Source organism: Barbus barbus (genome assembly GCF_936440315.1).
Source record: "Barbus barbus genome assembly, chromosome: 37".
Classification (NCBI taxonomy): domain Eukaryota; kingdom Metazoa; phylum Chordata; class Actinopteri; order Cypriniformes; family Cyprinidae; genus Barbus; species Barbus barbus.
The window spans coordinates 15,011,973-15,025,000 of NC_136715.1; the positions used below are offsets into that span (position 1 = coordinate 15,011,973).

General features: G+C 36.1%; 1 protein-coding gene across 2 annotated transcripts in view; it reads right to left on the bottom strand.

The window, feature by feature from the left end:
• The window catches only part of cdh4 (cadherin 4, type 1, R-cadherin (retinal)), a gene marked incomplete at its 5' end in the record, with an annotated part of 231,956 nt that overhangs the window by 33,373 nt on the left and 185,555 nt on the right, over nucleotides 1-13,028 (bottom strand). For both annotated transcript variants that reach the window (XM_079396513.1, XM_079396514.1), the window contains 2 exons: nucleotides 5,201-5,373; nucleotides 10,393-10,537. In XM_079396513.1, the coding sequence (XP_079252639.1) occupies nucleotides 5,201-5,373; nucleotides 10,393-10,537 (318 nt within the window). The remainder of the gene's footprint in view (nucleotides 1-5,200; nucleotides 5,374-10,392; nucleotides 10,538-13,028) is intronic.

Sequence of the window (13,028 nt, forward strand, 5' to 3'; positions counted from 1 at the left end):
TTATTTTCGTAAACTAAAACTAAGATGAAAACGATTGATGAAAAAACAATTTCGTAAACTGAAATAAAATAAAAATCACAAAATATTTGAAAAACTAAAATGAAACGAAACTAACAACAGTAACTGAAATAAAATAGTAATTACCAAAAATATATAATTGTTTTCGTAATTATTATGTTCTCTCTCCTTGGTGGAAAAATATACAGAGCTGTGTGGCAGTTTAGGGAAACACCTGTAAATGGCGCATCACGCACATGGGGTTATCTGGCGGAGAAACGCAAAGCAGTTAAAAGCCCGGGTCCTGTTTGGTAAACGTGCACCAGCAGTACTTAACGGAACACCCGACCCGTTATCCGACAGCAGCACTAATTTAATGCTGTACCAGACCAGGGTTGCGTTTCCCAAAAGCATCGTTAGCTAACTATGGTGGTAAATCCCGTTGAACTCTATTGGTAACAACGTAACTTGTGACCATAGTTGCTTTTGGGAAACACACACCAGAACCGTTTGACATAAAGACCGCAAGTCGTGAGCCGAACCACACACGCATTAATCTACAACATCAGGTGGGCAACATTATTTTCTCATGTAACACAAGCAATCAAACCAACATTAGGCATTCTAAGTTGGTGCTTCAAAGAAAAACAGACACGCAGCGCAACATGTTAACAGAAAAACAAATTGAACGCGCATTCTTTTCTGTAAACAATACAAAACTTCTAGCATCTTGTGATCACTCTGCCAGGCTTTTGAACAAATATGAATAGGCTAAATCACATCATGCACACACTAATAATTCTTCATAAATAAAGAAAAGAACATATTCAAATATGAGCCTTTACTGTTAAATACGATTGCCGTTATTATTGAATTTCATTAGACCCAGTTATGATCTATGCGCAGCTGTTCACGGAAAAGTGTGCGCAAGACACGACAGTTACAAAATCATTATGGTTAAATAAGAAGAAATACATCTAATATAACCAAATTAGGCAAAATTTATTTTCATATTAAATATTTCAACACACCATTAGATATGACATTAAGCGCAACTTGAAACTGAAACTAAACAATATAAAAATTAAATAAAAATCTGTTCACAAAATAAAAACTAAACTAAAACTAACAAAAATACGAATTAAACTAATAAAAACTAAACTGAATTTTATAGCAAACTTGAAAACGATATAAAAATAAAACAAATTAAAAAATTCAAAACTATAATAACCTTGGAAAACAGAAGCCTGGACACATTGTCCAGCATCTCTTTTTGTGTGTCATGGAAGACAGAAAGTCATATGGGTTTGGAACAACACGAAGGTGAGTAAATAATGATAGAATTTTTATTCCTTTCAGTCTCATCCAACAACATCTTGCCTTAGAGAGAATGTGATGTTGAAAATCTTCCAAATGTTCAATTCGCGATGTGGCTTTGTAAACACATAAGTGTGTCCTAGTTCTAATCGGAGTGCACAGGTGGAAGAGAGCACAATCACTGCGTTAGATTAATGAGCGTCGCTCTCTGGTCCTGAGAGGAGGACAGATTACCTGCCTGCAGTAGGTACCGCGACCCACATTCATGCTCCTGTAGAGACCGTCTCAGCCAGTCTGTCTTAGTTATTGGATTAGCAGGAGTCACTGCTCCAGGTATAGACTTATGATAACTTGTCAGGGAGAAATAGAAAATCCTGAGATGACAGCTAACGTCATCTAACGTAGCATGAAGGGTAGAGAACTTTATGTGCCAAGTGAAACAAGATGCCAAAGAAATAATGATGACGACTCTAACAGAACTGTAGTGCCAGAACCCTCTAAGCAACTAAAAAAATCACTGCAATGACTGCAAAGTAGCTTATTTGAATAAAAAGGCCACCAACAGCCATTTACAACGTTTAATAAGTAATTTAATAACAATGTTAGAACAAAAGGTTTTGATGGTTTTGATGGTTTGAAATCATCATCATTATTATTATTACTATTATTAAAAAATATATATATACACACACATACATACACACACATATATATGACAAATAGTTGCAGAGCTCAAGTATGATTTATGATAGTAAAATTATTCATATTATTATTATTTAGATAACAAATAGTTTCAGAACAAATAGTAACAAATAGTTTCAGAACTAAGGTGCAACTGATAAAAGCTACATGATGATGACTAATACTATTTTTATTATTATTACTATTACAAATTACTATTACAAAATAAATCTATTAGCTTCATAACTTATAGTTCTGTCACTGTAACTGATAATAATAATAATAATAATAATAATAATCATCATCATCATCATCGTCATCATCGACATCATCACTATCATCAATTATACTTGAGCAACAGCACTATTTGTCATTTAATTAATACTGAAGAGGCAGAACAGATTCCAGTTACTACTAGGGATGCACGATATTATCAGACTGATATCGGAATCGGCCTATAATGGCTTTAAATGTAAATATCGGCATCTGCCCAATATGAAAAATTATGCCGATATGTCTTGCCGATAAGAGGAATACATTAACTCACATGTGCTGAGGGTGTGCTAGTGATTACATCATGTCAGCAGTGTGGCTCAGTCTTGAAGCAAAGTTTTGTCTGAATCACAATTAGATTGACTGTTTTGTATAGCTGCATTTAATCTGTGAAAGCAAGTACAGAATGTTGCATTCAGTGTGTGATAGAGTAAACAGTAATAGCATGTGCAGTGGCAGCAGCGGCAGCCTCCCCCGTGTCCTAAAGCCCGTTCGTTAAGGAGTTTTAATCTGTAGGGGGCGCTGTTGGCCAACTTCTAATTAAATTAAAAAGTAAAAAAGCCTACACAATTAACATTTAAACTGTGTTTCTGATTAAATAAAGCAATAATTGATGTAATAAAATAATGAGAATGTTTTGATTTAAAGGTCAGAAGCTATAGCTTACATGAAAAAAAATATCACAAACATGACACTTGCTAATTAAATAATTTTATATATATATTGATTTATTCATTAATGTGTAATATGTTTTATTTTTTAAACAAATCATAAGCTCAAGAAGATGTTCAGAATTTTGACAACTCTTTTGCTTTAGACCATCTACAAATGTTAAGTCTTAAAATAAAATGTTAGGGTTAACACTGCATCTTTCTGGGGAAAAAATGCAGCGACTGATATATAGTTAATTTATAGTTATTTTCAAAGCTAAATGTACTGTCAAAAAACTTGTTTTTATATTATTTAATTCTAACAAATACGTTCTTGCTAACCAAAATTAAAAATATTTCGCTTAAAATTCCTGCACAGGAGAGACTTGGTGTTGTTTCCAAACAAAAGGAAATATATCGGTATCGGTATGGACCAAAATGAGTTGAAAAATATCGGCATATCAGGTATTTGCAAAAATCTAATATCGTGCATCCCTAACTAGAAATGTTTTAATTTCTATTTTAATATGATGCTAATGAGAATGGGATTGGAATCTGCGGTGAGAAAGCAAGGGATCACGTAGGATGGAGAGATAAAGGGGAAGTTGAAAGACTTCCCCGCAGGTCCGCTTAAGCATTCTGGGATAAATTGAATGGACCTCTGAATGACCCTGCTCATTAGTTGAGCAGAGGGAGGTTAAGGAGGAGCACACAACTGTGTGTGTGCTTGTGTTTGTGAGGGAGTGTGTGCATGTCTGTGTGCAAGAAAGAGGGACTTGAGCGATAGAGAGAGGGATTAATGAAGAGGTTAAAGAGGGGAACACGTCTGGTGGGAAGGGTCAGGCTCTGAGACTCAGATGAGTTATGGGAAAGCTGTTCCCATGACCCATAGAGTTCATTTGTGTGGGTTTGTGAATGCATGCATGTATTAAAAATGAAGTCAACTGCATTCTAAAGTAGACACTAAGAAGACCCCAATGATTAGCTGAATTAATTCTAGGTGGGGCTGGAAATAATAAGTATTACAAGACTCGAGAGCATGTACATATGTCTGTTGTGCAACAGCGTACAAGCTATAAAATCCCAGAAATGATTCAGAGGTTGAATCCCAATTCACACACCTTCACTGAGCATGAGAAATAAACACTATACTGGGAATCAAGCACATACTTTATTTCAGCATGAAATAAAATCAGGTGCCAATTTTTTTTGAGGATTGTGAAAGTTGCTGTTTTGTTTTTATTTTTTGTAGCATCATCTTCCAAACCTGTCTGAGGAACTGTTTTATCTAAATAATGAAAGTCAATGGGGGTCCAAAACAACATTAGACCAGTGCTTCTCAAATTTTTTGATCAAAGGCCCCCTGTTGTAGCACACAATATTTAAAGATACAGCAAGATATTTCCAATATTTCTGCTGTAATATGGCAAAGCTGCTTGTTTTCAAATATGTTTACTTATTTACCTAAATTAAATAATGTGCCTAATTAATTTAATATATTACATTAATTTAACAATTATTTTTGTGATTACAGAAGTGTTATTCACTGAAAACATAGAACGAAATACCACTTCAGTTTATATCTTGATTTAGTTTATTTTTAGCATTTAATTTAGATAATTTAAATTAAAGGTAAATTATTTAAATATACAACTGCTATTATTACCTCTCCTGCAAAATCACCTATTGTTTCATAGCACATGGGTTTGTGTGTAATATTAGCCTGAAAAGAATACAGTATTACTACAGTATTTCAATAAATAATGAATTGGGACAAACTGCACCTTACCCACAAAACTACAAAGGCCAGATCCTCTCAAATTCAGCCATGGTTTTTGCAGTATTTTCAGCATCCTAGCCACTGAAGCTGTGACTGTTGTCCTGTTCTGATGGGGTGTTCTCGGAGGGCAGATAGCTGCTCTTCAACTTGAAAAGGTCACAGACGGCTCAAAGGACAGGCTGATCATTAAGTTTATTCTAAAAGCACTGTTTGTTACAGTGCAAGAATGTCTCTTCACAATGTTGCTCACAGGAAACTAGGGACCATCCACACCAAGTATGCTCAGACACACCATAGCTGAGAACTAATTATATTCTAACACAGGAGAGACCGAAAGGGAGGTTGAGAAAAACACTCTTCATGGAATGGAAAACATGCTCTTACACTCAAACCCATTACACTCCAAATGCATTACACACTTATCAACAGTTCTTTGAAAGAAAATCAGACGGCAGCAGCTTCTTGGAAGCACACTTGTTTACATGTACGAGACGTGACTGACCTCTCTGTCGATGCCTGTAGCGATGGTGCTGATCTCTCCTGTGGCTCCGTTAATAGTAAACATGTTGGGAATGGGGATGTGTGGCGTCTGGCTCAGGATGCGATAGTGCACCAGCCCGTTTGCCGTGGTGCTGTCATCGGCGTCAAAGGCCGTTACCTGCATTACAGAAGTGCCTGCAGAGGAAGAGAGGTAAACAAGCGTGAATCAAAACACTAATGCATGCATAATCGCTCCATTTCTGTCACAAAGCAGCTGGGCTTGTTTGTCCGAGTCGCTAAGAACAAACATGCACAAAACAGTGGCTATTTGATCAGTGATTCAAACATTTTGTGCTGCTCCCTGTGTCAGAGCAATGTCCAAACGTCACATCTGATCCTGGGGTCTTTCTCACCTAAGCGGTCTCATCTTAATTTCTGATTCTGCTCTCCATACAAAATCTGCTCAGTAATGAGGGTCCGTCTTCCTCTGTCACATTCATTATTCCACAGTCCTGCTATAGCTGTGTCGGCAGTGTTAAAGTCAAAATTAAATTACTTATAAAATGTTTGTTAACGATTTTATTATTTTATTCGGTTTTTTTTTTCATAAGTTTTTTGTTATTATTTGAAGGATTTTTTTTTTAGATAAAATGCGTAGCTGTTGCAATTTATATTTAACTTATGTAAATATTAAATATATATTCAATATGTACTTCAATATTAAATCTACAAGTTCAATTAAAAAAAAAAAAATTTCGCCCATTTTCGTGCCTCTATTACTTCTAAGTTGCGTGTTTAAAAACAGCAGTTTGAGACTGGGTGTGTGTGAGTGTGAAATGTGTTTGTGTGAATGCGAGGCATCAGGATGATGCGGGTGGGAGTCCATATGGCCTTTAGTCCCCAAAACATGTTTATTGATTTCTGAGAGCTTGTCTCACACCATCTCAAATGTGAGTGAGCAATTAGGGGCCTCCAAATAGAGAAAGGGAGGATAAACCTCCTTGCGACGTGGGCAAAATGTCACCCTGTCATTCTGTGTTAATGTCATTCTGTCGCTCCTGTGTTCCAGTCACTTCTGTCATTTAATATTAATGGCCACGGCGACCCAGAAAGTCAGTCCGAGGGGGGGCGGCCGCACGTCTAGCCACACGCGAGACCTCACTCGTTTGTGGGTTTCTCCGGCCTCGCTGTAATTGTGAGGAGATAGTGCCATCATTTCGTGACAACACACCTATGAGGGGATAATTGTGGCTGAGAGTTCTATTTCAAAGTTCATTAAGTTTCAGAGCAGAATCTGTCACTACGCCCCATGAGAAAGAGGAAAAGGAAGAAATGAGCGAAGGGAGAAGAAAAACAATTAAGCCCTCTTCTGATAGGGCTACATAAATTTTTGAACAACCAGAGAGCGAACAAGCACATGTGGAGGGATGAAGTAGACAAAATAGTTGCATGTCAATTTTCAGCGAGTGCCATTCTTTAATGGGATTAAATGCTCTTTATGTGTAAAAGTGAGAGAGATGACCGTGCAGGAAACAGTTAACCCCTAGGCCTTTTCAATTGCTTTTTAATTTGAAAACTAATTCAATGCTGTAATTGCTTTTCGACTTAAACCACTGAAGCTCAAAATTCCTCCTTTCATTAGACGTGTGCTAGTTGGGAGATTCTCTCTTTCACAGGTATATAAGAAATTGGGGAGTCATTAGTTTTAACAAGTTTAACATAACCAGCCTGAGAATGGAAACCGACCCTTGCAGCGCCGGCTCCTTTCGAATCACCCGCCATTTGAAGACGGACCCGAATGTGCAAAATCCGTCTCGCCGCCACTTTGTCCCAATTTTCAATTGCTTGCGGTACGGCTAGATCTCAAAGTGCTTACATTGAAAATACGACATAAAAGCTCTCTATACTTGGCTGTCCGTCCGAGACAAGCTGCTAGCCAGACTAAACCAGTCCTCCAAGCTGTTATCACTCCGTTTTCCACTGCAGATTACACTCAGCACTGTCTCACACCACCCTCACGGTGAGGCTTTCAAAGCAAATCTGTTTTGTCAGGGCCGTAGCCATATGGAGTCCTTTGAGGACTATGAAGAGGCAAATGACTTTTCCTGCAAAAAAGAGCCAGAGGCAGACGCCTACTTTAAGTCCATTAAACTGATTGAAACATTCCTCTCAGCACTTTCTTTTCCCCTCTCTTCTCCTCTCCCGTGCATGGACGTCAGGGCCTAATTAACCCCCATGGCCAGCTGTCTGAGTCTGAGCGTTGAGTAGTGTCCTATCGTCCACTGTTAGCAAATTTCCTTATCGGCCGTGTGAGCTGGAAATGTGAAAACAGAATTTTCTAGCTGTGCCACTCTTTTGCTGTGGCTTGTTTTTCTCTGCAAAAGACAGTGAAAATATCCCCTTGTCATTGGTTATTTAGGCAAAAGAACAGAAAGCCAAGTAAACAAGGATACATCTGAATAAAAAACCAGGCAGGATCAGTGTTGAAATTTGAGGCCAGTAAAATGCAAAACAACAGAGAATAGTTTGAAGATGGCAGGAAAAAAAGAGAGAAGAGAAACTATTATTTTAAAAGATAATTGGCTACAGCAGTTCCCCAAGCATGGAAAGACGAGTTTTCTAAACACTGTCATTGGGTGGTGCAGCTGACTTTTTGGCATGCAAATTTTCTACAGGGAAAAAGAGTGAAAATTAGGATTAATTATTGTGAAAAGTAAAAGAACACTTTGAGACACTTCTTTGAGAACGTGAGAACTGTAAAGCTGCCTTAACTGCTTCATAGACTGTTGCTGGATAATTCCCAAAAACGATTTATAAAGACTATTTTTTTTATTTAGTAAAGTTATTTATAGTTATTTAGTCTGAATTATTAATGTTCTGCTTCTCAACAAAGAATACTAAACTTTTATACAAAATCTATACCACGATATCAATTTATCTGATCCAAACATTTTACTATCATATGTGTGTGTATACAAATCTTCATGATCCTGGTTTTATTTATAAAGATTGATTTAACAGAATATTGAATAACTTGTAATAAAAGACAATCTGTAATCAAAGACAATCTATGCATGTCATATAATTTTGGAATTAATCTTTTAAAATAAGACCAACAAATATGCATTAAGAAAGTAAATAGGATAAACTTTAAATTGAACTGAAATTAGTTTTAAGTTAAAATAAGTTCCAGAACAGTTTTAGGGAAAATAAATGCTGACTTTTGTTCTTGGAAGAACAAAAAAAAAAAACGTATTGTTTTCAGTCATGCCAATAAATCAACAATTATGACGAGAACAAATGTCTGGATTCACACTAAAGAGTTTAATTTGATCCAGGTCTGAATCACGGCCGATTAAATTGGATTAAACTTAAATTGGATCAGTCTTCTAAATGTGCAGTAATTGGGAGATTACTTGTGTTTAGGCAGCAACGAACACAATTTAATTACTCTGTGCCTACACCTCCAAACAGGTATTTTGTTGGCAATGAAATCAGTAATGTATCATTTAAAGATGGATCCCTCTGTTGAATTGATCTGATAAGTTGACATACATCTGCAGCTGGCGATAAGGACACTTCCCTGCATGTTCCTATTTGAACGTGGCCTGTAGTGCAGGAGCTGATAGAAAATCCGCTGTAATACTTCAGAGACACTCTGATATGAGCATCTGTTTGGTCTAAGCTTCCCTTGGTGAGTTAAACTGATAAACATGTTCCTTCAACGTTCACGTTTAAAATATACAAAACATCTGCTGTGATTAAATCCTTGTGATCGTGGAAGATCAACGACCAATACTGGTATGGCCATTTTCAAGGCAATGTGGCAACTGCGGTCTCATGAGAGCCTAGAGCCCGATTTAGCTTGACTTCGTGAGAACTTCATGTTTTTAATTCACGTGAAACATGGAAGATGTCAGCATGGACAGCAGAGGGATAATGGAACAGCCTGTAATGCGTCCGTTTTCCATGGATAATTTACAGTGCTTGTTTGGCGTGGAGCAGACCCACGCTCTACTGAAGGGAAACAGAAAATATTGTGCTGTTTTTTTTTTCCTCTTTGTTTACGAATTCCCTTGAGAATCAAGTTTTCTGTGAGGAGAGCTCAACAAAATAAAGACTAAAGTTTTGTCCTCAGAGGCAAGCTTTCTGGGCCGTAACATTACAGAAGTTGGATGCTTTGGTTGCTCAGTGAGTCGACTCTGACGGCTTACACCCTGAAGAGGTGGAGAATAAAGAAAGCAACTGAACCTGTGTTTGTTAGACACGACGGGGATGCCTGTTCAAAGAGCACAGAGAAGCATTCACAGAAAGGGCTGATTCACATGGGCTATTCAATAAATCATCAAGGGAAAACAGAAGATTCCCTTGTTTGTCTTATATTAGTACAATGATAGTGATGAGAATATGATGCATACTACAAAATTCAAAAATGACAATGAGCACACATCTTGTTTATTGTCTACTGTGCGCGCAAATCCATAATCATAATCTGAGCATGTATGATATAATTTTTTTTTTTTTTTCTGATTGTGGTTCTGTGTAAATACATTTAGGTGACCTTTGTGCGACATTAAGAATTATATATGGGAATAATACTTAATATTATTAGAGCAAAAAATTGAAATAATAAATAACAAATTAATAATAAATTAATAAATAAATAAAAGTATGTATGTGTGTATCTGAATTTATAAAATTAAATATAAAATAAATGCAATATGGTATAATATACATATGCATAAAGTTGTATGTTACAACAACAACAACAACAACAACGATAATAATAATAATAATAATAATAATAATAATAATAATAATATAGCAATAATGCCATTATTAGAATTTAAATAATATCAGTATATTTTAATTAATTATTCAAATAATAATCTAAAATTAGTAGTAATAATAATAATAATAATAATAATTATTATTATTATTATTTCTACACATCAATTAATAACCAAAGAATATTATAAAAAATTAAATGTGAAATAATTATTAATTAATAAATAAAAATATCTGAATATATATATATATATATATATATATATATATATATATATATATATATATATATTCCTGAATATATAATATAATAATAATATATAATTATTATAATATATAATATATATCTGAATATATAATTGCACATTATAATTAAATATAACACTAAACACATCATCACAGCATAATCATCACCATGATACATACCTGGTTTGGACATTTCTGCAACTGATCCGTTGTAGACCTGGTTCTTAAACTCAGGTCTGTTGTCATTCATGTCAATGACATAAATGTACAGATCAATGGGAGGCTCCATTTGGTTCCCGTTAACATCCACTGCATGAGCTCTGAGCTGTGGATGAGATGACAATAAAGGCACATTAATTAACAATTCATAATTCACACATAACTTCACCTCTGCCTATGCTTCAGTGGAAAGCAAAGCACTGATATTAAATCAGCTTTAAGAAACTCAGAGGCTTTAAAGATCTCTGTGTGCTCAGCGGACGCACCAAATGGAAATTGCATTCATATTTCATACGTTAGATACGGGATCCGGTGGGAAGGCATTGCGTTGTTCCTATCTAAAATCCATGAGTTATTATTCAGAGAGGACTTCCAGAGGAACAGAGTGTGAGTTGGAGTTTAGCTTAAAAAAAAAAAACAAGCCTATTTTGGGTAGATCTCCAAGTGTGTGAAAGTGTGTGAGGCAAGATAAAGCTTTCTTTAATTCAGATAAACATAAATAGTCTTTTTAGTGATAGAACATTCCCACAGGAGATGGGATAAGGGAGGGGGGAACGAGAAACAAAAGAGCAAGAAAAAGACCGAAACCGAAAAAGAGAGGGATAGAGGAAAGGTTTAAGGCTGGATTAACTCCAAATTCTCTTCTTTGAATTTATTCACTACAGAATTACATGCGCACACACTAAATAAAACTATTATCCTAAAATCCCTCCCCGGAATTACAACCCAAATAAGAGGGTTGCATTGCACCATATGCTATACACGGGAATATGCAGATTCTATATGCAGTTCTGCTGTAATACGACAACTGCCGCCAAAAGCTCTTATTTAATATCGCCCGAGATGACAGGTTTTTGTTGTGCAGGGCAAAACTAACTGTCAAGCAAACAAATAAATAAAGACACACAACAGGAAAATCTGTTTCCTCAGCTGCTGTGCTTAGCATTCTGTATGGGTGGGTGAGGCGCGTGTGTGTGTGTGTGTGTGAACATGTAGATATGTGTGAGATTGTCTGTTTTTAGTGGCTGAGACACTGCATCTTTGATCTGTCGACCCATGAGAGCGTACGGACTGCAAATTTGTGGCTTAATGGCATTATTACCATGCTAGCTGACAGAACTGAAACGCTAGACAGAGTGACACACAGAGAGAGAGATGGGCTGAGAAACAGAGAATCCTCCTCTAGTTCTTTATCTCTTTGTTTATTTTCTTCTCTTGCCACTGTGTCAAAGCCATCAGCTTTTAAATTCTGCAACACACTCTAGTGGTGGGAGACTTGTGTGCATTGAAAAAAACTACTGGAAACTACAAACCACAGAAAGAGCTAGAAAGTCAGTGCCATGCCTGCAGCAAATTCAGGGCAGTGTTTTCTGAGCTTTTTTTTTCTTATGTACCCCCACAGCACCTCTTCATCATTATCGTTAATATTATCAAAGAGGTCATTAGACTCGACATTAGATCTGACCCTGCACATTCCTGCCACGTTTCCACAACCCTGTCAAATAAAGGCAACAAAGCCAACACATAAAAAGAAAGAAAGTCATGCTTCGGCTACTTTTTGTGACAGTATAGAGTTAAATTGTTTAAAAAAGTTCTAACCCATCTTTGAGATCACAGGAATAAATGACATTTTTAAATATATTAAAATAGAAAAGAGTGCTTTTAAATTGGAATAATATTACACAATAGTAGTGTTTTCATGATTACATAAATGCAGCCTTGGTGAGCACAATAGACTTTATAAAATTGGTAACACTTTAGTATAGGGACCAGCTCTCATTAGTTGATTATTAGCATACTTATTATTAACATATTGGCTGTTTATTAGTCATTATTGTTAGTTTTATTATTCTGCGTGATAATATTCTGCATCCCTAATCCCACTGAATACACTTAACAATTTAACACCTTACTAACTATTAATAAGCAGAAAATTAGGGGGTTATTGAGGCAAAAGTCATAGTTACTGCTTTGTTAATAGCGAAAATTTGACCTTAAAATAAAGTGTGACCAAATTTTTAATACCTTTTAAACGCAAACGTACAATGTGATTAAAATTATTTTCATTTTTTCTCTGTGCAATGACACTGAATGAATATTACACAATAAGACAATGAATGTGTATTATAAAATTATTTCAATTTCATGTTGACTTAAAGCTCAGCTTTAAACAGCCAGTTGCTGGTTTGGTTCCTGTGATTGGAGTCATCCCTATTGTTAACACAACTGTTGTTAATTACGAGCCATCACCACTGTTAACCTCAGGTTGCTCCAGGGGGATTGTCCTTATAATAAATTCATAACTACGTTCAATTGCAGCACTGGAGACGCCAATGCCGGCCCTTGCGATGTGCTGATAAAAAAGCATTGTATTCTACTCAAGAAGACTCTAACTGAAACAAGCTCCTCATACGTTACATCAAAAGCCTCGAGTGTAAAACTGGGACATCTAGAACATCCAGAGTTAAGAGTGCAAAATGTGAGCAGATATCAGATATGAGGAGTCATATGGATATTCATACTATGGTGAGCAGCAGAGGGGCTGCATAAGCTAACCATCGCACAAAACCCGAGGGGCCACTTAACCTTAACAGTGT